The sequence below is a fragment of the Salvelinus alpinus genome, chromosome 26 (assembly GCF_045679555.1).
Source record: "Salvelinus alpinus chromosome 26, SLU_Salpinus.1, whole genome shotgun sequence".
NCBI classification, from domain to species: domain Eukaryota; kingdom Metazoa; phylum Chordata; class Actinopteri; order Salmoniformes; family Salmonidae; genus Salvelinus; species Salvelinus alpinus.
Window position 1 is genome coordinate 12,209,740 of NC_092111.1, and position 25,728 is coordinate 12,235,467.

The window sequence follows — 25,728 nt, forward strand, 5'->3', positions numbered from 1 at the left end:
ATGGTAGCTCTCCAGGAACAGGGTTGGAGCGAAAGCCTACAGGATGGTAGCTCTCCAGGAACAGGGTTGGAGTGAAAGCCTACAGGATGGTAGCTCTCCAGGAACAGGGTTGGAGCGAAAGCCTACAGGATGGTAGCTCTCCAGGAACAGGGTTGGAGCGAAAGCCTACAGGATGGTAGCTCTCCAGGAACAGGGTTGGAGCGAAAGCCTACAGGATGGTAGCTCTCCAGGAACAGGGTTGGAGCGAAAGCCTACAGGATGGTAGCTCTCCAGGAACAGGGTTGGAGCGAAAGCCTACAGGATGGTAGCTCTCCAGGAACAGGGTTGGAGTGAAAGCCTACAGGATGGTAGCTCTCCAGGAACAGGGTTGGAGTGAAAGCCTACAGGATGGTAGCTCTCCAGGAACAGGGTTGGAGCGAAAGCCTACAGGATGGTAGCTCTCCAGGAACAGGGTTGGAGTGAAAGCCTACAGGATGGTAGCTCTCCAGGAACAGGGTTGGAGCGAAAGCCTACAGGATGGTAGCTCTCCAGGAACAGGGTTGGAGCGAAAGCCTACAGGATGGTAGCTCTCCAGGAACAGGGTTGGAGCGAAAGCCTACAGGATGGTAGCTCTCCAGGAACAGGGTTGGAGTGAAAGCCTACAGGATGGTAGCTCTCCAGGAACAGGGTTGGAGCGAAAGCCTACAGGATGGTAGCTCTCCAGGAACAGGGTTGGAGCGAAAGCCTACAGGATGGTAGCTCTCCAGGAACAGGGTTGGAGTGAAAGCCTACAGGATGGTAGCTCTCCAGGAACAGGGTTGGAGTGAAAGCCTACAGGATGGTAGCTCTCCAGGAACAGGGTTGGAGTGAAAGCCTACAGGATGGTAGCTCTCCAGGAACAGGGTTGGAGTGAAAGCCTACAGGATGGTAGCTCTCCAGGAACAGGGTTGGAGGGAAAGCCTACAGGATGGTAGCTCTCCAGGAACAGGGTTGGAGTGAAAGCCTACAGGATGGTAGCTCTCCAGGAACAGGGTTGGAGCGAAAGCCTACAGGATGGTAGCTCTCCAGGAACAGGGTTGGAGTGAAAGCCTACAGGATGGTAGCTCTCCAGGAACAGGGTTGGAGCGAAAGCCTACAGGATGGTAGCTCTCCAGGAACAGGGTTGGAGCGAAAGCCTACAGGATGGTAGCTCTCCAGGAACAGGGTTGGAGCGAAAGCCTACAGGATGGTAGCTCTCCAGGAACAGGGTTGGAGCGAAAGCCTACAGGATGGTAGCTCTCCAGGAACAGGGTTGGAGTGAAAGCCTACAGGATGGTAGCTCTCCAGGAACAGGGTTGGAGCGAAAGCCTACAGGATGGTAGCTCTCCAGGAACAGGGTTGGAGTGAAAGCCTACAGGATGGTAGCTCTCCAGGAACAGGGTTGGAGTGAAAGCCTACAGGATGGTAGCTCTCCAGGAACAGGGTTGGAGTGAAAGCCTACAGGATGGTAGCTCTCCAGGAACAGGGTTGGAGTGAAAGCCTACAGGATGGTAGCTCTCCAGGAACAGGGTTGGAGTGAAAGCCTACAGGATGGTAGCTCTCCAGGAACAGGGTTGGAGTGAAAGCCTACAGGATGGTAGCTCTCCAGGAACAGGGTTGGAGTGAAAGCCTACAGGATGGTAGCTCTCCAGGAACAGGGTTGGAGTGAAAGCCTACAGGATGGTAGCTCTCCAGGAACAGGGTTGGAGTGAAAGCCTACAGGATGGTAGCTCTCCAGGAACAGGGTTGGAGTGAAAGCCTACAGGATGGTAGCTCTCCAGGAACAGGGTTGGAGTGAAAGCCTACAGGATGGTAGCTCTCCAGGAACAGGGTTGGAGTGAAAGCCTACAGGATGGTAGCTCTCCAGGAACAGGGTTGGAGTGAAAGCCTACAGGATGGTAGCTCTCCAGGAACAGGGTTGGAGTGAAAGCCTACAGGATGGTAGCTCTCCAGGAACAGGGTTGGAGTGAAAGCCTACAGGATGGTAGCTCTCCAGGAACAGGGTTGGAGTGAAAGCCTACAGGATGGTAGCTCTCCAGGAACAGGGTTGGAGTGAAAGCCTACAGGATGGTAGCTCTCCAGGAACAGGGTTGGAGTGAAAGCCTACAGGATGGTAGCTCTCCAGGAACAGGGTTGGAGTGAAAGCCTACAGGATGGTAGCTCTCCAGGAACAGGGTTGGAGTGAAAGCCTACAGGATGGTAGCTCTCCAGGAACAGGGTTGGACAGCCCTGGTATACAGTATGTGTATATGTTTATTTGAATCTGTTCTGAACTTTCTTGGTGTTTTAATGTAAAAGCTCTGGTAGAGGAATATTTCCATGTATTACTACCATGAAACTTGAAATTGATTTGATCAGAACGTTCTATAATTTAGCTTAATCTGAATAGTCTCTCAAAAGACTTAACATCCTGTACTGGTCAGACCAGACCAATGGGACCAGGCCCATAGTGTAATGCTCGTCGTGGGTGGAAGAAGAGGAGGACCAATGTGCAGCGTGGTAAGTGTCCATATTGTTTTAATAAGAATACTGGACACTGAACAAAAACAATAAAACGACAAACGAACAGTCCTGTACGGTGAAGCAAAACACAGAACAGAAAATATTCACCCACAACACACAATGAAAAACAGGCTACCTAAATATGGCTCCCAATCAGAGACAACGACTGACACCTGCCTCTGATTGAGAACCATACTAGGCCCAACACATAGAAATCTAACAACAGAACAAAACATGGAAAAACAACATAGAATGCCCACCACAACTCACGCCCTGACCAAACTAAAATAAAGACATAAAAAAGGAATTAAGGTCAGAACGTGACACATAGAGAGGTGTTAATTCCAGTGAGAAACAACCACGGTCAAACTAAATGTCACTTGATGTCCAGACAGAAGATAACAGGACATGATTTCATTTGCATCCTGCAACAGATACTGTACATCCCTAGCAAACAACCTGATTGATTGATTGTATGATGCTATAAATAGACCCAGGACAAAATACATGTGAAACTTGTCTGGTTACACTCAGTACTTTTTTGTGATGCAAGCTCTCATTACCTGTTATTGTATCCACTGGGTTCCTTGGAGGAACAAGGAAGTGTTGTCCATGCTCTGTTAGGCTTGAGGCCTAATCTGAGAGAGGATGTCGTTCCTCTGTTGACAACCTCCTTGTTTCACCTGTCAACACTGGAGTCCTACCAACATCTGTTTGCGGCACGACTCCATGTCGGTGTGAGTGAGTGAGTGTGTGCATGTGTGCGTGTGTTTGCGTGTGCATCCTTGTGTGTGTGAATGACGTTAGCGTGCTGTTCACATTCCTTCCTTGCCTTGAGGGGAACGACTAGAGCAGGACATCAGTACAGAAGAACATTACTAAAAGAAATCCATCCATTATCCGTTCTCCTCATCTACCCTTTGGTTAAATATGACTTGGTCTTGGTTTGCTTAATCCTTAGCTCTCTGGGCAACATCTTCTCTCAGATGAGGCCTCAAGCCAAACCGAGCATAGACAGCGCCTCCTTATTCCTTCAACACCCAGCACTACTGTACATTATCATCCCAACAGCTCTGTCCTTCCAGGTTGTGTGTTTGTTTCACTACCATAGTATCCTGTATTGCAACATGAAGCTACAGTGGGGAGAACAAGTATTTGATACACTGCCGATTTTGCAGGTTTTCCTACTTACAAAGCATGTAGAGGTCTGTAATTTTTATCATAGGTACACTTCAACTGTGAGAGACGGAATCTAAAACAAAAATCCAGAAATTCACATTGTATGATTTTTAAGTAATTCATTTGCATTTTATTGCATGACATAAGTATTTGATCACCTACCAACCAGTAAGAATTCCGGCTCTCACAGACCTGTACGTTTTTCTTTAAGAAGCCCTCCTGTTCTCCACTCATTACCTGTATTAACTGCACCTGTTTGAACTCGTTACCTGTATAAAAGACACCTGTCCACACACTCAATCAAACAGACTCCAACCTCTCCACAATGGCCAAGACCAGAGAGCTGTGTAAGGACATCAGGGATAAAATTGTAGACCTGCACAAGGCTGGGATGGGCTACAGGACAATAGGCAAGCAGCTTGGTGAGAAGGCAACAACTGTTGGCGCAATTATTAGAAAATGGAAGAAGTTCAAGATGACGGTCAATCACCCTCGGTCTGGGGCTCCATGCAAGATTTCACCTCGTGGGGCATCAATGATCATGAGGAAGGTGAGGGATCAGCCCAGAACTACACGGCAGGACCTGGTCAATGACCTGAAGAGAGCTGGGACCACAGTCTCAAAGAAAACCATTAGTAACACACTACGCCGTCATGGATTAAAATCCTGCAGCGCACGCAAGGTCCCCCTGCTTAAGCCAGTGCATGTCCAGGCCCGTCTGAAGTTTGCCAATGACCATCTGGATGATCCAGAGGAGGAATGGGAGAAGGTCATGTGGTCTGATGAGACAAAAATAGAGCTTTTTGGTCTAACTCCACTCGCCGTGTTTGGAGGAAGAAGAAGTATGAGTACAACCCCAAGAACACCATCCCAACCGTGAAGCATGGAGGTGGAAACATCATTCTTTGGGGATGCTTTTCTGCAAAGGGGACAGGACGACTGCACCGTATTGAGGGGAGGATGGATGGGGCCATGTATCGCGAGATCTTGGCCAACAACCTCCTTCCCTCAGTAAGAGCATTGAAGATGGGTCGTGGCTGGGTCTTCCAGCATGACAACGACACGAAGCACACAGCCATGGCAACTAAGGAGTGGCTCCGTAAGAAGCATCTCAAGGTCCTGGAGTGGCCTAGCCAGTCTCCAGACCTGAACCCAATAGAAAATCTTTGGAGGGAGCTGAAAGTCCGTATTGCCCAGCGACAGCCCCGAAACCTGAAGGATCTGGAGAAGATCTGTAGGGAGGAGTGGTCCAAAATCCCTGCTGCAGTGTGTGCAAACCTAGTCAAGAACTACAGGAAACGTATGATCTCTGTAATTGCAAACAAAGGTTTCTGTACCAAATATTAAGTTCTGCTTTTCTGATGTATCAAATACTTATGTCATGCAATAAAATGCAAATTAATTACTTAAAAATCATACAATGTGATTTTCTGGATTTTTGTTTTAGATTCCGTCTCTCATAGTTGAAGTGTACCTATGATAAAAATTACAGACCTCTACATGCTTTGTAAGTAGGAAAACCTGCAAAATCGGCAGTGTATCAAATACTTGTTCTCCCCACTGTATGTGGCAATCACTAATTCTAGGTAAACAGAACTGTGTATCTGTGACGTATCTGTGGTTTGGGGACATATTAACAGTGATACCCATCCCGGATCCGGGATCCTCCTCATCAAAAAAGCTGACTAGCATAGCATAGCCTAACGGGACAGGGATATCATATAATATAATTTTCATGAAATCACAAGTCCAATACAGCAAATGAAAGATAAACATCTTGTGAATCCAGCCATCATTTCCGATTTTTAAAATGTTTTACAGCGAAAACACAATATGTATTTATATTAGCTAACCACAATAGCCAAAGACTCAACCGCATATTTTCACCATGTTTCTACCGCATAGGTAGCTATCACAAAACCGACCAAATAGAGATATAATTAGTCACTAACCAAGAAACAACTTCATCAGATGACAGTCTTATAACATGTTATACAATACATTTATGTTTTGTTCGAAAAATGTGCATATTTGAGGTATAAATCATAGTTTTACATTGCAGCTACCATCACAAATAGCACCGAAGCAGCCAGAATAATTACAGAGAGCAACGTGAAATATATAAATACTCATCATAAACCATTTATGAAAAATACATGGTGTACAGCAAATGAAAGATAAACATCTTGTGAATCCAGCCAATATTTCCGATTTTTTAAGTGTTTTACAGCGAAAACACAATATAGAATTATATTAGCTTACCACAATAGCCAAACACACAAATGCATTTATTCATTTTTATCGCAAAAAACAGCAAAAGATATAAAATGAATCACTAACCTTGAACAACTTCATCAGATGACAGTCTTATAACATCAGGTTATACAATACACTTATGTTTTGTTCGAAAATGTGCATATTTAGAGCTGCAAACCGTGGTTATACATTGTGAATATGTAACAACATTTCCCCAGAATGTCCGGAGCTATTTTGGACACTCACCTAATCTGACCAAAGAACTCATCATAAACTTTACATAAAAATACTTGTTGTATGACAAATGAAAGATACACTGGTTCTTAATGCAACCGCTGTGTTAGATTTAAAAAAATGACTTTACCATAACGTACAGCTTGCGTTATTGTGAGACAGCACTCACCAAAACGGCAGAGAATAGGACTCAACAATTTACACAGAAATACGAAATAACATCATAAATTGTTCTTACTTTTGCTGAGCTTCCATCAGAATCTTGTACAAGGAGTCCTTGGTCCAGAATAAATCGTTGTCTGGTTTTAGAATGTCCTTTTCTTCTGTCGAATTTGCGCCAACAATGCTAGCCAAGGTTGATAACGTTCCCACCCTCTCTTGACGCAAAGAATGGAAAACTCCAAAAGTCCCAATAAACGTTGAATAAACTGATGAAACTCGGTTGAAAAAACCTACTTTACGATGTTATTATCACATGTATCAAATAAAATCAGAGCCGAAGATATTCGCCGTGTATACTGAAAGCTTTTCAGAAGCTAATGTCGAGCTCCGCCTCGCGCCTTGGTAGACAAAGGAAATTCCTGACCTGCCACTCCAAAAGCTCTTGTTCGACCTCAGATCAAGCTAGACACCCCATTCCACCTTCCACTGCCTGTTGACATCTAGTGGAAGGCGTAGGAAGTGCATGCATATCGATAAATATAAGGCAATTGAATAGGCAGGCCCTGAAACAGAGCCCCATTTTCAGAATTTTCACTTCCTATCTGGAAGTTTGCTGCCAAATGAGTTTTGTTTTACTCACAGATATAATTCAAACAGTTTTGGAAACGTGAGAGTGTTTTCTATCCAATAGTAATAATAATATGCATATTGTATGATCTAGAATAGAGTACGAGGCCATTTAAATTGGGCACGATTTTTTCCAAAGTGAAAATAGCGCCCCCCTATTGACAAGATTTAAGGAAGTTGACTAAAGATGGGTGTGTTTGATCAGGAATATGATGACTGGTGTCTGGTTTATAAGGAACAATTTCATCTCATCAATCCAACTCCACCTCTCCACCAACCCACAGAGATGTGCACGCACGCACACAGCATACAGACTCAGAATGGACAGCATATCAGAATGGAGTATAATGGCTTTGCCATACATTAGGTAAGAGATCAATGGAATGCCGATTGATGATGATGATAATACAATGTATTGGGAATGACATCCATTCAAGCATTATACTCAGATTTATACACCCCAACACAGTGAGAAATACACGCATAACAATATTCTAATTGTAGGCTGATTATGATGGCCGACAATGAGGAGATTCTGGATCTATCTCCCACGGGGGGATGAGTGTGTGGCGTTTACATGGTTCTGGTGGAACTGTTACCTAATCCATTAAGATTGTATGCCCCACTATGATACTCTCCACTGTGGTATCGTCCAAACTTTACGTTTCAATAAAATTCTATTCTTCTTCATTGATGGAAAATATTTACAACTGCGTGAGAGGTTTCTGAGGTCTAAAGATGTGTCCTTTCTGATGATGTTTTTCTTGTTCTAGCTCTTTGAGAGGAGCAGGCTTGGACAGCATACATAGACCCATCCTCCAGCCTCTAGTGTTGGCACCATGCCACCAGGCAGCCGATTATTAACTGTATGAATAGAAGTGCCACTCCCATGCATGTCTGTGTGGTGGTACTGCTCTTTATCCTGGTGTCTGTGTAAAACCTGTTTACCAATTGACGATAACGGAAGTGTAACTAACACGGCCTGAGGTATCTGTAACCATGACCTACTGTCACTTCCTCATTCAAAACACACACACACACACCTGTTTGCGCTTTAGACACATGGGCCATGCACGTTTTTGCCTTTAACTCGACAACAACATGGGACACGGATATTAACCAGCACTTTTACTCCTATACCCACCCAGCCACTCACTGTCACGACAGAATGTCAAGTGATTCCCGTTCCCACGCCGCTACTGGGGATTCTTTAGAAATTGATGGAGGACGATGGTGAGGAGAGAGGGAGGAGAGGTGAGGAGAGAGGGAGGAGAGGTGAGGAAAGAGGGAGGAGAGGGGAGGAGAGACAATACAGAGAGGCCCTCCTGCCCCTGGTTCTGGGGTATTATTAGCCTACTGACGCAGGTGCCTTCCCCACGTCACGTCTGTCTTGTCAGTCACACCAAGCCCAGCACTGACTGACTAGGAGAGGCTGTTACCAGGGAAATCGTGACTATGTTAACAATACGTTGCTCAGGTCAATCATACCCCGTGATGATGCCACTCTCTCCTCTTGTTGGCTCAACTTAACTAGTCTCATCAGGGCCCCTAATATTCATAAACTGTGAGAGGGAGAATGCTAGAGGGAGACTGATAGAGGGAGTCTGATAGAGGGAGACTGATAGAGGGAGACTGTTAGAGGGAGACTGATAGAGGGAGACTAGTCAGGGAGACTGTTAGAGGGAGACTGATAGAGGGAGACTAGTCAGGGAGACTGATAGAGGGAGACTAGTCAGGGAGACTGGTAGAGGGAGACTAGTCAAGGAAACTGGTAGAGGGAGACTGATAGAGGGAGACTGATAAAGGGAGACTAGCCAGGGAGACTGGTAGAGGGAGACTGATAGAGGCATACTAGTCGGGGAGCCTGTTAGAGGGAGACTAGTCAGGGAGACTGTTAGAGGGAGACTGATAGAGGGAGAACAGTCAGGGAGACTGATAGAGGCAGACTAGTCAGGGAGACTGTTAGAGGGAGACTGATAGAGGGAGATTAGTCAGGGAGACTGTTAGAGGGAGTCTGATAGAGGGAGACTAGTCAGGGAGACTGGTAGAGGGAGACTGATAGAGGGAGACTAGTCGGGGAGACTGTTAGAGGGAGACTGATAGAGGGAGACTAGTCAGGGAGACTGTTAGGGGGAGATTAGTCAGGGAGAGTGTTAGGGTGAGACTAATAGAGGGAGACTAGTCAGGGAGACTGTTAGAGGGAGACTGATAGAGGGAGATTGGTCAGGGAAACTGTTAGAGGGAGTCTGATAGAGGGAGACTAGTCAGGGAGACTGGTAGAGGGAGACTGATAGAGGGAGACTAGTCGGGGAGACTGTTAGAGGGAGACTGATAGAGGGAGACTAGTCAGGGAGACTGTTAGGGGGAGATTAGTCAGGGAGAGTGTTAGGGGGAGACTAGTCAGGGAGACTGTTAGGGGGAGTCTAGTCAGGGAGACTGTTAGAGGGAGACTAGTCAGGGAGACTGTTAGAGGGAGACTGATAGAGGGAGTAGTCAGGGAGACTGATAGAGGGAGACTAGTCAGGGAGACTTAGAGGGAGATAGAGGGAGACTAGTCAGGGAGACTGTTAGAGGGAGACTAGTCAGGGAGACTGTTAGAGGGAGACTGATAGAGGGAGAACAGTCAGTGAGACTGATAGAGGGAGACTAGTCAGGGAGACTGATAGAGGGAGACTAGTCAGGGAGACTGTTAGAGGGAGACTGATAGAGGGAGAAGAGTCAGGGAGACTGATAGAGGGAGACTAGTCAGGGAGACTGGTAGAGGGAGACTGGTAGAGGGAGACTGATAGAGGGAGACTAGTCAGGGAGACTGTTAGGGGGAGATTAGTCAGGGAGAGTGTTATGGGGAGACTAGTCAGGGAGACTGTTAGGGGGAGTCTAGTCAGGGAGACTGTTAGAGGGAGACTAGTCAGGGAGACTGTTAGAGGGAGACTGATAGAGGGAGTAGTCAGGGAGACTGTTAGAGGGAGACTGATAGAGGGAGACTAGTCAGGGAGACTGGTAGAGGGAGACTGGTAGAGGGAGACTAGTCGGGGAGACTGATAGAGGGAGACTGATAGAGGGAGACTAGTCAGGGAGACTGGTAGAGGGAGACTGATAGAGGGAGACTAGTCGGGGAAACTGTTAGAGGGAGACTGATAGAGGAAGAACAGTCAGTGAGACTGATAGAGGGAGACTAGTCAGGGAGACTGTTAGAGGGAGACTGATAGAGGGAGACTAGTCAGGGAGACTGTTAGAGGGAGACTAGTCAGGGAGACTGTTAGAGGGAGACTGATAGAGGGAGAAGAGTCAGGGAGACTGTTAGAGGGAGACTAGTCAGGGAGACTGTTAGAGGGAGACTGATAGAGGGAGAACAGTCAGTGAGACTGATAGAGGGAGACTAGTCAGGGAGACTGATAGAGGGAGACTAGTCAGGGAGACTGTTAGAGGGAGACTGATAGAGGGAGAAGAGTCAGGGAGACTGTTAGAGGGAGACTAGTCAGGGAGAATGTTCGAGGGAGACTGATAGAGGGAGACTAGTCAGGGAGACTGTTAGAGGGAGCCTGATAGAGGGAGAACAGTCAGTGAGATTGATAGAGGGAGACTAGTCAGGGAGACTGATAGAGGGAGACTAGTCAGGGAGACTGTTAGAGGGAGACTAGTCAGGGAGAATGTTCGAGGGAGACTGATAGAGGGAGACTAGTCGGGGAAACTGTTAGAGGGAGACTGATCGAGGGAGAACAGTCAGTGAGACTGATAGAGGGAGACTAGTCAGGGAGACTGTTAGAGGGAGACTAGTCAGGGAGAATGTTCGAGGGAGACTGATAGAGGGAGACTAGTCAGGGAGACTGTTAGAGGGAGACTAGTCAGGGAGACTGTTAGAGGAAGACTAGTCAGGGAGACTGTTAGAGGGAGACTGATAGAGGGAGAATAGTCAGGGAGACTGATAGAGGGAAACTAGTCAGGGAGTCTGTTAGAGGGAGACTGATAGAGGGAGACTATTTAGGGAGACTGTTAGAGGGAGATTGATAGATGGAGACTAGTCAGGGAGACTGGTAGAGGGAGACTAGTCAGGGAGACTGTTAGAGGGAGACTAGTCAGGGAGAATGTTCGAGGGAGACTGATAGAGGGAGACTAGTCGGGGAAACTGTTAGAGGGAGACTGATCGAGGGAGAACAGTCAGTGAGACTGATAGAGGGAGACTAGTCAGGGAGACTGTTAGAGGGAGACTAGTCAGGGAGACTGATAGAGGAAGACTAGTCAGGGAGACTGTTAGAGGGAGACTGATAGAGGGAGAATAGTCAGGGAGACTGTTAGAGGGAGACTGATAGAGGGAGACTAGTCAGGGAGACTGTTAGAGGGAGATTGATAGATGGAGACTAGTCAGGGAGACTGGTAGAGGGAGACTAGTCAGGGAGACTAGTCAGGGAGACTGGTAGAGGGAGACTGATAGATGGAGACTAGTCAGGGAGACTGGTAGAGGGAGACTAGTCAGGGAGACTGGTAGAGGGAGAATAGTCAGGGAGACTAGTCAGGGAGACTGGGTAACAGACACCTTCCACAAACAAGCAAGCATGCTCACACTGAGACATGTCATTATAGCAGGGGTTATAAAGTGGCGTCCGTAGACAGGAGAGAGTCCACGGGCAGCAGGGGTTATCAAGGTGGGGTCCGTAGACAGGAGGGAGTCCGCGGGCAGCAGGTGTTATCAAGGTGGGGTCCGTAGACAGGAGGGAGTCCGCGGGCAGCAGGTGTTATCAAGGTGGGGTCCGTAGACAGGAGGGAGTCCGCGGGCATCAGGTGTTATCAAGGTGGGGTCCGTAGACAGGAGGGGGTCCGCGGGCAGCAGGTGTTATCAAGGTGGGGTCCGTAGACAGGAGGGAGTCCGCGGGCAGCAGGTGTTATCAAGGTGGGGTCCTTAGACAGGAAGGAGTCCGCAGGCAGCAGGTGTTATCAAGGTGGGGTCCGTAGACAGGAGGGAGTCCGCGGGCAGCAGGTGTTATCATGGTGGGGTCCGTAGACAGGAGGGAGTCCGCGGGCAGCAGGGGTTATCAAGGTGGGGTCCATAGACAGGAGGGAGTCCGCGGGCAGCAGGGGTTATCAAGGTGGGGTCCGTAGACAGGAGGGAGTCCGCGGGCAGCAGGGGTTATCAAGGTGGGGTCCGTAGACAGGAGGGAGTCCGCGGGCAGCAGGGGTTATCAAGGTGGGGTCCGTAGACAGGAGGGAATCCGCGGGCAGCAGGTGTTATCAAGGTGGGGTCCGTAGACAGGAGGGGGTCCGCGGGCAGCAGGTGTTATCAAGGTGGGGTCCGTAGACAGGAGGGGGTCCGCGGGCAGCAGGTGTTCCACGTGTTGTGGAATACTACTAACAACAACAGATTCAATTAATGTTCTAATAAGGTGCAATACATTGTAATATTTTGAATCTATTAATTGATGTCCTTGACCCTGGGAAACCTGGGCCTGGAGGCTTACTGGAGTATTGTATCCATAGAACTCCACCAATTATACATTTCTCAACTCAATACCAAAATGTTTTTTTTTTCTTTTTACATATCATTAGTATATTTGGATAGAAACCACTCTAAAACTGTTTGAATGATGTCTGTGAGTATAACAGAACTCATATGGCAGGCAAAAACCTGAGAAGAAATCCAACCAGGAAGTGGGAAATCTGAGGTTTGTAGTTTTTCAAATCTTGGCCTATCGAATACACAGTGGGAAGTGGTCATGTTGCACTTCCTAAGGCTTCCACTAGATATCAACAGTCTTTAGAACCTTGTTTGATGCTTCTACTGTGAAGTGGGGGCGAATGAGAGGGGAATGAGTCAGGGCTCTGGCAGAGTGCCATGAGCTGACCACGCACGTTCACGTGAGAGCGAGCTCTGTTCCATTGCATTTCTACAGACAAAGGAATTCTACAGTTGGAACATTATTGAAGATTTATGTTAAAAACATCCTAAAGATTGATTCTGTACTTCGTTTGACATGTTTCTACGACCTGTAATATAACTTTTTGGACTTTTCGTCCGTACTTTCCGCTGGACTTGCACGCACGTCGTGAGTTTGGATTTGTTTACCAAACGCGCTAACAAAAGGAGGTATTTGGACATAAATGATGAACTTTATCGAACAAATCAAACATTTATTGTGGAACTGGGATTCCTGGGAGTGCATTCTGATGAAGATCATCAAAGATCATCAAGATCATCAAAGGTCATCAAAGGTAAGTGAACATTTATAATCTGACTTCCGTTGACTACACAACATGGCGGATATCTGTTTGGCTTGATTTGTGTCTGAGCGCCGTACTCAGATTATTGCATGGTTTGCTTTTTCGGTAAAGCTTTTTTTAAATCTGACACAGCGGTTGCATTAAGGAGAAGTTTATCTAAAGTTCCATGTATAACACTTGTATTTTCATCAACATTTATGATGAATATTTCTGTAAATTGATGTGGCTCTCTGCAAAATCACTGGATGTTTTTGGAACTACTGAACATAACGCGCCAATGTATACTGAGATTTTTTGACATAAATATGAACTTTATCGAACAAAACATACATGTATTGTGTAACATGAAGTCCTATGAGTGTCATCTGATGAAGTTTATCAAAGGTTAGTGATTAATTTATCTCTATTTCTGCTTTTTGTGACTCCTGTCTTTGGCTGGAAAAATGGCTGTGTTTTTCTGTGAATAGGCACTCAACTAACATAATCGTTTGTGGTGCTTTCGCCGTAAAGCCTATTTGAAATCGGACACTGTGGTGGGATTAACAAGAAGTGTATCTTTAAAATGGTGTGAAATACTTGTATGTTTGAGGAATTTTAATTATGCAATTTCTGTTGTTTGAATTTGGCTCCCTGCACTTTCACTGGCTGTTGTCATATCGATCCCGTTAGCGGGATCTCAGCCATAAGAAGTTTTAAAGCTGTAACAACAAAACATTATTCTGCCCCATGACAAAATGTAGAAGTGTAGAAAGTGTAGAATTGCAAGACATTTGCTTGAAAACTGCTAAATGTTCTTTCCGATGCCAAGAGGCGGGCCTTTAGAATGTTTCTTTCCAGGGCCCGAGGCTTGGTTCATCTGGCCATGCACTGCCTGGAGTCATAGTAAAATGCCTTTATTTGATCAAACTCGAGTTCTGACGAGGGTGTCCCTGATTAGTTTGCAATCAAAATGGGGCCCCGGACCCAAAGAGTTTGAGATCCACTGCATTATAGAGTGTGAGGTTGCTGGCTGGTCAGGACAGTTTTGAAAAGTGTGAATGACCGGTTTTCAATAAAGACATGATGGAGATACAGACTGGGTTAAATTATACTGTAACAGAAACAAATGTTTTCCCCTACTTAAGTGAAAAGAAATGCAGGCTTATAATTCACAATAACCAGAGTAAAGGCTCTAGTCAATCTGCATCACTAAAGAGTTAATGATTGCGCTAGAAATGGTAAGGTTGTCTAATTTCCGTTTGAGCCAAGTTGTGGAGAATGCATTGTAGTGTATGTAGTATTAACCGGAATGCATTCTCCACAACTGCTGGAACATTGCCTAGTTGTCAATCGCGCTATAAAGCGGATCTTCAGAGCTACTGACTGAATAGAGCCCTAACTCTATCATTCTAGAGTAGACAGTTAAATTAATTGTTGTTCTTATGATTAAATTGTTGTTGTTGTTGTTATTATTATTATTAGTCTATTACATGTCTACTCACTCTACAGAACAGAAGATGCGTTTGCCAATAGACAGTGTAAATAGCCCTCTAATGCGTATACTAAATGTGACTGAAGTATCCAATGACAGCAACAGACTGGTCTCTGCTGACGCAAGGGAAGTGGGTGTGTGCGCATGGCCGCTTGTAGTCTTCTGTGTGTTGAGGTACGTCTTCATAAACCTGCCAAACAGCCAATCAGGACGCTTATGTTAATCCCATTTTCTTAAAACCCGTCAATATGCCTCTAGCTGGATTACAGCTAGAAGTGTATCACAGCGCAGCAGAATTTTGGAGATGCCACACTGTTCAGTTTACGGGTCTATGATTTGCATGTGCAGAACTCTCTCGGATCTTCAGCCTAGATTGTTTAGAAACGTCTGTTCTAAGTGAATCTGAGAAGCGCAAAAGGAGCGATTTTGTTTGATTTCTTGTCGATTTAAAGTTTCATTCCAACTTCAAAAGAAACACTTATTTTGGGAATTGCTTTGGTACTGTCCATAATAGCCTACATCAACTAAACTACCAAATAATTGACTTATTTTCCAAATCCCATCGTCATGTCCTCCGGGGATGAGTCGGAGCAGAGTCGGCGGTTCTGTGTGTTGTCTTGGGAGCAGGTGCAGAGGTTGGACTCTATTCTCGGAGAGAGCGTCCCTATTCATGGACGCGGAAACTTCCCGACGCTCTCTGTACAGCCTCGGCAGATAGTCCAGGTGAGATAACGGCTTTGGTCTGGGGAGTTCTGGAGCGCATGCAGCCCGATATTGGGAAACGAAACTTTTGTCTAGCCAAACTCATCTCATATAGCTGTTATTTTACATTATTTTAAATAGTTCAATATTTATCTAATTCAGTCTCATCATAAAGTGCTTTAGTGAATGAATAGGCAACTCAGGAATGTACATTAAATATATATTTTTTAAACGCACGAACGCTTGCACACTTTTACTCAGGTAGTCTACACACGCACACACACAGTACATTAAAGTCGAATTTGATAGGTAGGCTAAGAAAAGTGTAAGGAAAGCAGTGTATTTTGGTAGCATTCCAAGGCTAACCATGTCATCTTTGTGTAATATCATAATCTAGACCAGTCTCATTTCTCAGCACTGTGGCTGAGAATAAAAAGCTCCAATATTCTTCAATATCAGGTCAGAAAACATCTGTGAATATGATTATTTGCCAGTCATGTTGGCATGCTCATACACTGAATTTTTACAATAGCCTACTCAAGGTATTGGAAATATACTGGGATGCCTTGGTAGCCTACATTTGAATATCCACCCATTGCAGTGAATCATGACTTATGAATCATCATGAGTGACAGTCATGTTATTTACATTTACTTTAACAGACAGGAGGAGATCTCAAGGAGCAGATGATCTAATGCTTTAACTGTCATTTTCCACTTTCTCTTACCAATGCTTCTGCAAACCAGAAATTTCATTGGTCAAAGAAACCATACAACTTTTACACAGGGAGAGACAGTAAGGTACATTGAATTATAATTGGCGGAGTATAGAGACGTTGAGAATGTAAAAGATTCCTCTCCAGTCTCTTTCATTAATGAAACGAATGCTTGTGATCTGTATTAATAGAGCAGACCTATGTGAAGGATGTATGCTCTATCCATGTTGTTCATCAGAGAAATCCCCTGGCTGGAAAAGTCTACAGTGGTCTCTGGCTGGCCATGCAGCTCCATACCATCGGCAGTAAGCATTAGTGCATATCTCCAGTAACGTTTTCCCTTCCTCTCTCTCTCTCTCCCCCCTGCCTGGAAAACCAACCGATCCAACCCAGGACCTAAATAAAAAACGTCTTCATACAGCCAGAAATGTGTTCTTCGGGGTGTTCCACAGGGCTCTCAATAGGGGGGTGTTGATTGAAAAGCTGTCATCTAGATAACATCTGTTTAGTGTGCGGCTCCATATTGTTGTGTGTGTCTGTGTGTGTCCGTGTGTGTCTGAGCCGTGGGAGGTGTAAAAGAAAAGTCTCACTGTTGGTGATTTAGTCCACACGAGAAGTCTCACACTTCATTTAGTGCAGTGGATTGTGGGTAGATAAGCCAACATTGGGTTGACAGTTCTGAGGAACTATAAGCCAACATTGAGTTGACAGTTCTGAGGAACTATACTATAGGCCTACACACACACACACACACACACACACACACACACACACACACACACACACACACACACACACACACACACACACACACACACACACACACACACACACACACACACACAGGAGGTTGGTGGCACCTTAATTGGGGAGGACGGATTTGTGGTAATGGTTGGTGCAGAATTAAGTAGGTGGAATGGTATCAAATACATCAAACAAATGGTTTCCATGTGTTTGATGCCATTCCATTTTCTCCGTTTCCAGACATTATTATGAGCCGTCCTCCCCTCCGCAGCCTCTTGTGACACACACACACTAGCCAGTAGGCCTACCCAGTGGTGTTATACAGCCGAGATTACATATCCAGACATTGAATGTGTTTTAGTGTGTCCGATCAGATATTACTTCATGTTAACAGTAGGGTGGTAGAGGTAGAGCTAGGGGGCTAACCTGTTTTACTTGGCTTGGCCACCCAAGCAAAGGGAACACACTTTTTCCAGGTTTGCTCGAATCTAATTCAGGGTGTAGATTCTAGAATAGAGTAGAATACAATAGAGACTGACTGAGTGCACAGTAGGGCAAAGCCTGAGGAAGATCTGGTTTCGTTTTTGTTTGTTGTTTCTTCATCCCTGCTCTTGTTTCACCATTGTGAGCTTACTGGAAGTGAGCTCGACTTTCCCGGGTGACGGCGATGGCTTCCATTTCTGGGGCAGGATGGGGAAACTGGATTTGTTAGTCAGTCACTCCAGTAACAGGGGCCTTAGAGGGTCAGGACTCTTGACAAGGTTGACATGGTATGAGTAGACCCTCAACACTCACACACTCACACACCACAATACTAGCCCAGTCACCTGGTTCTGTTGTGGGCCCTGCCAGATTGTAAGCCAACTCCTCTGTCGGTCTATTGTTGGTAAGACTCAATGACATGATGACACCACACGTCTCCACAGATAGAGTAACAGGAAAGGAACATATTTTGGGCTTACACTACAGTGTATAGCTCTGTTAGTCTTCTACATATAGGCGTGTGCTTTCCTGTTGCTGGCTTTCAAGGAGGCCATTGCGAGGAAATGCCAGCTGAACTCAACATTCTCTCTCTCTATGAGGTAGAATATTTTTTACATTTAACTAGGCAAGACAGTTAATAACAAATTCTTATTTACAATGACGGCCTAGGAACAGTGGGTTACCTGCCTTGTTCAGGGGCAGAACAACAGATTTTTACCTTGTCAGCTCGGGGATTCGATCCAGCAGACTTTCAGTTACTGGCCAAACGCTCTAACCACTAGGCAACCTGCATCCCCAATAAATGCTTTATCACCAGTCTAGTTTTATTAATGAATACTGTATCACCAATTTAGTTTTATGATAATAAATGCTATATCATCAGTCTAATTTCATGATAATAAATACTGCATCATCAGTCTAGTTTCATGGTAATAAATACTGTATCATCAGTCTAGTTTCATGGTAATAAATACTGCATCACCAGTCTAATTTAATGATAATAAATACTGCATCATCAGTCTAGTTTCATGGTAATAAATACTGTATCATCAGTCTAGTTTCATGGTAATACATATTGTATCATCAGTCTAATTTCATGATAATAAATACTGCATCATCAGTCTAGTTTCATGGTAATAAATACTGTATCATCAGTCTAAATTCATGGTAATAAATACTGTAACATCAGTCTAATTTCATGATAATAAATACTGCATCATCAGTCTAGTTTAATGATAATAAATACTGCATCACCAGTCTACTTTTATAAATACTGTATACCAGTCTAGTTTTATAAATGAATGCTGGTTCAGGTGCCGTGACCACCCACAGCAAGGCAACTAATTCAGCCCTGAGGAAAACCCCATCATCTGTTCCTGCTAGCCTACTGACAGTACACTGAGTATAGTATGACTGGGCTGTCTCTGCTAGCCTTCTGGGCTGACTGGACCGGATGCCAGGGTCATAGACTACTGAACATCTCATTCATTTACTGATGCCATTTACTTGGCTTGGCTGGGTTTTTCTGTGACTCTCTGTCCAGGCCAGGCAGTGCTATAACTGGTGTCTAGGGGACCACGGGGTTTAGCTGGGAAACGGCTGTTTCTGACTCTGTTTTCCCACTAAAATAATAAAACACATTCAGGCTGCAGTCAGACTGAAGGTGAGTTACAAATGGCAGCCTATTCCCTATATAATGCACTATGTAGGGAATAGGGTGCTATTTAGGAGACACACAGACTGAGGTAAATGGACTACTAGAGGAAACCCGCCAGACTGGAGTAGGAATGCAAAGAGACTGTACATAACGTGTCGCCAAGACATTGTCAACACCACACCGTCTGGTCAGTTTGTGGCTTTTTTATAAGTCTCTTGCTTCTCCTGGTCGACTTCGAGAGGAAGTGTCCCCCCTTAGCTCAACTTCACCCGGTGCTTGTTGCGTAACGCAGGAATGAAATGACTTGCTTTTGGAGAGGTAGAAGAAAGGGCGTTACTTCTTATTTTGGGAGACCGTTTTGTGTTATAAGACATTATCAGGGGGTCATACGTGCTTAATGTAAGTCTTACACGTCATTATAACCATGTAATGCATTACACCTGGAGGCATTCGGGTTGACCTATTACATTCAGTTAGACCTACTTGTCATTGGACTCAGTAACATATCACACAGCCCATATTAAGGACAATTATTTCCTCCTCATTGTTTGTTTCAGGCTAGCAGTATGTATAACTATCTTAATGGTATCATCATGGGTTGATACTTGATACCCAACCCTATGTTTGGTAAGGCAGTTATTACTGTTTATTATCATGGATACTGCTTGTAGCTTAGTCAAACCTAATTCCAATATACGTACATATGTGTTCATTGAAGCATATATTCCAGTTTCTATGAATCATTGATTATTCCACGAGGACTCTGGGAAATGATTCATATATATTCTGGTGTTTGTTTCCACAGAAAGAAGGAAGAAGCCTTTAATATTCTGGATGTTTTTATTAGTGACCATCTGTCCAGAGGTCGGGTTACCAATAGAAACAGATTGCCATGCTCACTGGAACACAGCACAGATGAGCACAGCAGGGTTCCATAAACTGATTTTATTGCTTACTCAATTCTCTGTTATTTCCGTTCCTGAAAAGGATTGGCTTTGAAACTCAACATTCATTTTTTCTTAACCTTTAGTTTACGTTTTGAACCTTTTCCTCAATAGACCTTTTCATGGTGGTGTCATTGTTCATTGTGAGTACCACTACCCCTTCCCTTGGAACCCTGTCAGTAGCTATGGACCATATTCATATTCTTCAATCACACAGTGACAGTGTGTTTCTGGGCCTGGGTAAAGGAGGCTACAATTAAAGGCCAGGAAGGATTTTGCAAGAGTTTTGGCAGAGAGGGAGACAACACATATCATGCATGTCTCAATTTGTCTGTTTTTGGTCTGTCTTTGTTTTTAGGTTGGTAGGGAGGAGGCCGTAACCTTAATTCATGAATGGGGGAATCTAGCTATGTTAAGTCAGACTCGGCAGGACACTCCTTTCCTGGCATAGTGGTGAAGCCAACATAACCTATTTCCTCAGGCACAACTTTGTTTGCGCGTGTGTGTGCTTGTGTGTTCCCGAAACAAACGTATAGGCTCCCCACTTGGCACAGACGTCAATTCAATGTCTATTCCACGTTAGTTCATTGAAATTACGTGGAAACAAAGTTGATTCAATCGGTGTGAATCAGGCAGCATCGTACTGAGGGCATTTCTATCTTGAGCTGGTTAAAACCATATTTCATTGTGGGTGGTGACTGATGCAGATATCCACTTTGTAATGAAATGGTGGCACTGTAGCACAGTTGTGGACAACAACTGCATAAAATAGGTATTTTGATAGTAAAGAGAGTTCGTAGCTTATGTTGTTATGCTTATCTTATGCTTAAAATGGTGAACTTGATCCGACCTGGAAAGGGAAATAGATTGTATGTGGTTGTGTACATATACAGACTAGATACCAGATACCTTTGAGTACTTGGATCAGTGTCTGGATAAAGATACCAAGTGTGTGTACTTGGTAACCGTGGTCATGCCTGTTAAGTATTGTCCCAGTTTCTTGTTTTCCTCTTTGGAGTGTTGTAACAGTCAGTCTCAGCTGCCTTGCCTTTAGCTTCCCTTAACTCCAGGATCCACCCCAGATGGTTCTGTTCTGTGACCCAATACGCTCATGAACCATTTCTTTACCAAGTACAGTATGCTGTTGATATTACGACATAGGGAAAATATGTTTTCAGTATGGCGCAATCATACCAGAGTTTATAAGTTCACAACCCAACCCCATTTGTCTACGTTTCACAGATGTGTAATGTTTCTTTTACATAACCTGCAGGTCAGCTGGGTTTCCTCCAGAAGTTAGAGACAAAAGACATGCACTGGCTTGCTGTGTTCCACAGAAAAATCTCTGATTCTCCATGCATTACAATCAGAGGCTGTTCATTTCTTCAGTGTCACATCTCTCTGCGTGAGAAAAAGACAGACCTTTGTCTTTTAAGAATGGCAATAAGAGTATATGAACAAATTAAATGTCTGTGCATTGCAAAAAACAGAAACGGTTCTCACAATCTTTTGATAGTAATGATTACATTTGCTATTCCATGTTGTTGCTTGTCTCTATTCTCATCCACACAACAAATGATTGGATGCTAGTATTTTATATTTACTGTTATGAGCATACGCTAAAAGCAAGGTGAACCATTCCTTGATTGAAATGTAAATAGTACCATTTTTTTTTTAAAGTGCCAGTGACCATGAAAGTTACGTTTCAACTTGCAGTGGCATGCATTTTCAGTGCATAGTTCTTTGAATGAATCACCCTAGTTTGTATGGATATCTCTCTCTTAGATCACTAACATATCTCGGCCGCAGATCACTCATAGATAACGCTCAGGTGTCAAACTCATTCCATGGAGGGGCATGTGTCTGTCGGTTTTCACTCCACCCTTGTACTTGATTGATCAGTTAAGGTCACTGATTAGGTAGGAACTCTCCTCACTTGGTTGTCTAGGTCTTAAAATTAAAAGGAAAAAACTAAAACCATGGCACCCCTGCTCTATCAGATCACTTGAAAGCAACAACAAAAAAATACGTATTTGATCGGAAAAGAAAATTGACAATAAAATGCCCTAATAATACCTCTCAGATCACTCACCCATGTTTCTCTCTCTCTTCTGTGCAGGTGGTTCGGGCGCGTCTGCAGGAGCGTGGTGTGGTGGTCCGGGATGTGAAGCTGAACGGTTCAGCAGCCAGCTATGTGCTCCACCAGGACACTGGCCTGGGCTACAAGGACCTGGACCTCATCTTTGGCCTAAACCTGACTGATGACAAGACCTTTCGTGTGGTCAAAGATGTGGTCCTGGACAGCCTGGTGGACTTCCTACCTCCGGGGCTCAGCCGTGTCTCGCCCATGACCCTCAAAGAAGCCTACGTCCAGAAGCTGGTGAAGGTGTGCAACGACACAGACCGCTGGAGCCTGATCTCCCTCTCCAACAACACGGGGAAGAACGTGGAGCTGAAGTTTGTGGACTCTCTGCGGAGGCAGTTTGAGTTCAGCGTGGACTCGTTCCAGATCGGCCTGGACTCACTGCTGCTGTTCGACCGCTGCTCAGAGACGTCCATGTCTGAGAGCTTCCACCCCACCGTGGTCGGAGAGAGCATGTACGGGGACTTCCAGGAGGCCCTGGGACACCTCCGCACCAGGACCATAGCCACGCACAGCCCTGAGGAGATCCGGGGAGGAGGACTGCTGAAGTACTGCCACCTGCTAGTGCGGGGGTTTAAACCGGACTCAGAGGCTCATATGAAGCTGCTGCAACGCTACATGTGCTCTCGTTTCTTCATCGACTTCCCGGACATTGGCGAGCAGCAGCGTAAGCTGGAAGCGTATCTCCAGAACCACTTCAACGGCATGGAGGACAAGCGCTACGACTGCCTGGTGACGCTGCGGCATGTGGTGGACGAGAGCACCGTGTGCCTGATGGGCCATGAGCGCCGCCAGACGCTGGCACTGATCTCGGCGCTGGCGCTACGGGCCATGGCAGAGCAGAACGCCATCCCTGCCCTGGCTAACATCACCTGTTACTACCAGCCGGCACCTTACGTCAGGGACGTCAACTTCAGTAACTACTACATAGCGCGGGTCCAGTCGCCCATGAGTAACTCTTATAGTAACTCTTACCACAGAACATGGCTTCCTTGCAGCTGAGTGATGTGGATCAGTGTAAGAGGACTATGTTGTATGTTGTGTTTTTTAAGCTTCTAGTTTCTCTGTTTTAGTCTCAAATGGTACCCTATTCCCTATATAGTGCAGTACTTTACATGACCAGGAAACTATATAGGGATAGGGTACCATTTGAGACACACCCTCTGTCTTATGGTAACGTGAGCTCAGCAGTTTGATAGAGTACTTTGCTCAGTCCACCTGTAGCAAAATGGGTTCTTGTGGGAGACTTGAGGACAAAGTCCAATGAGGACCAAAAAAAAGGAAACATTTGTATTGAATTGTATCTTTTTGCCAAATCTTCAACTGCAACCATTCCCACTAAGTTTTTCAATGAATACTGCTGTAAATCTGATTTGAGACATTGTTATGATGTTTTGTTAGGGTTTTTTTCTGAAGCGTTGGCTTCTTTGTTATATGTATGGTGAGGACTGGTGGTCTATTTTGATGTATGGAAAATGGTTGAAATGTGATGGAATAACTTTTCATCCTCCCAGTCGTGATGAGGGACTTTAAGTGTATTTGGATCCATAAAAGGAAATATAAGAAACCAGAAATCTGTATTCTGTTCTGACTGTGGTTTCAACTGATCTTTTCATTTGCAGATGTAAGGACCAAATAATACCATGTTTGTGTAGCGTGAAGAAAACAAAACAGACTTTTGTGATTCTAAGTGCCTGAAATACCAACCGACATCTTAAAGGAGTTTACTCTTTTTGGATCTTTTTCACCCAGGTTACTGTACATTTCTCGATCCAGGGTCAGGGTACTTCTTTTTCAAATAATAAAAAAAGGTACAAAATGGAAACATTGGTATTATCTCTTTCTTCCTCTATCGACACATTCATAATGGTTTCAGACATATGTTGTATATGTGATGGATGTATAAAACACAAGTATCTAATAGGTTACAGATCGTCCCTTTTGAATGACAAGACAGACACAGACATGCAGGGCAAGCAGGTGGAAGGGTCTGTATGACTTAGCAGAGGCATTAAAGGTGCAATCTGCAAAATGTATAGCTGTTTAATTGTCATTTCAATTAATGGTATACCCACTGACATACCCCATCACTCAGCTTTAAACAATTTTAGGGTTGCTGTTTGTTGAAACACAAATTAGCTGTGGCTTTAAATCTGCTTAAGTCTCCTCTCTCTCCTACTGTATCATGCACTAGGGTGTCCCTTCAATAGAAATATAATCTATTCTTTCCATTTCTATGATCTCATCAGTCTGACACCAAGGCCCTAAGACACACAAACACTTCCGTGTTCTGTTCTGTTCCCACCCCCTCAAAGTTACCATGGGAAACTGAATCAATCCCCTCTGCCCTCATAGCCATCCATACATTAGCCATATAGTTACGCCTGCATGTCATCCATAATATCTAATGAGGGGTTTCCTGTATCATTGGAAAGAGGGGGGAAAAGAGATGGCTGTTGCCTGTCTTGGATGAGTTGTATTCTGTGTGTTTTGGCTGACCAGGCAGCTGAGGGCCAGGCTGTCAGATTGAGAAGTTTGAGGTAATATTGTATTGCATTGCATGCCTTTTGGGGACTATTTACCCCACGCTCGTCACTGAATACTCTTACCATGTCTCCCTGGTCCTACATCTGTTTGTTCTGACCTGCCACTGGCCATATAGGAGTTGACTATACAGCATAAACAGATCTGGGACCAGGCTAGGGCTCTATTCAATCCACATCACGGAAGTTCAGTTTTACAGCATGATTTCAGTTTAAAGACAATGCTCCGATATATCGGAGACTGCATTCACGTTAAACACTGCAAATGTCTGCTCAATCGGAAATGACCTTACATTTCTATCGCAGAGTCTGTAACACTTCAGTCCTAGTCTTTCTCTGAACTTTGACCCTGGTGTGTTCTGCATGTCTGAGCCCTGGGGATTTGCAACATCAGGCAGTGGAGTGTAGAACGGACACACCTGATAGAAACAGAACACAGGGAATTTGGCCTGTTATTATAACAGTTAACTGAGAAAAACACCGAAAGTGACAAATTAGTTCTTTATAAAAGTTCATTTGAGAGGAAAAGAGTCTGTCATCGTGATTAAAGATGCGAGATGAAAATGTGAGGAGGAAAATCTCCCTCTCTGGAATAGAGCTGTCAGAGCTGTTGGTTCGTTTATCCCGTACAGCTACAGAGAAGCCAGGAGAAAGAGAAGACGGAGACAAGTAGGAACACCCTTGGAGCTTTCCCCTGGAAAAAACACACACAAACTCCAGCACTGAGACACGGACACACGGGCTGTCTTCATCTCACTGCTTTTTAACTAACTAACGATTTCTTTCTGTGCTTGGTACACCAGACCTCATGACTCACCCACAGAGCTGTGTGTGTGTGTGTGCGTTAGTATTGGTATTTTATTAGGATCTATTATAGGGCTGTAATAAAAAGGGTGCACTATATAGTGCTTTTGGAACTTTTGGGGTGTCATTTGGGACATAGCCAGAGTCCCCAGTAGTCTTGAACATCTCTACCTCAGCAGGAACAGCTTCTGCTCATCTCCTCCTGTCTTCTGTGGGCTGCGTGGGTGGGCTGCCCTCTATTACACACAGCCATGAGGGTAGGCAGGTTTCTCTGTCTCCCACCACAGACTGTACAGCTCAATTTGACCCACTATCATATTTTCCTCGCTGAGTCATCTGCTGTGGATGCCAA

At 44.8% G+C, this 25,728-nt stretch overlaps 1 protein-coding gene across 1 annotated transcript; it reads left to right on the top strand.

Moving 5' to 3' along the window:
- Positions 1–14,850: 14,850 nt before the first annotated feature.
- Positions 14,851–23,854, top strand: LOC139554707 (terminal nucleotidyltransferase 5A-like). The gene is made up of 2 exons (XM_071367766.1): positions 14,851–15,364; positions 22,006–23,854. Exons 1-2 carry the CDS (start codon positions 15,209–15,211, stop codon positions 23,029–23,031), a joined length of 1,182 nt encoding a protein of 393 aa, XP_071223867.1. The 5' UTR covers positions 14,851–15,208; the 3' UTR covers positions 23,032–23,854.
- Positions 23,855–25,728: the final 1,874 nt, after the last annotated feature.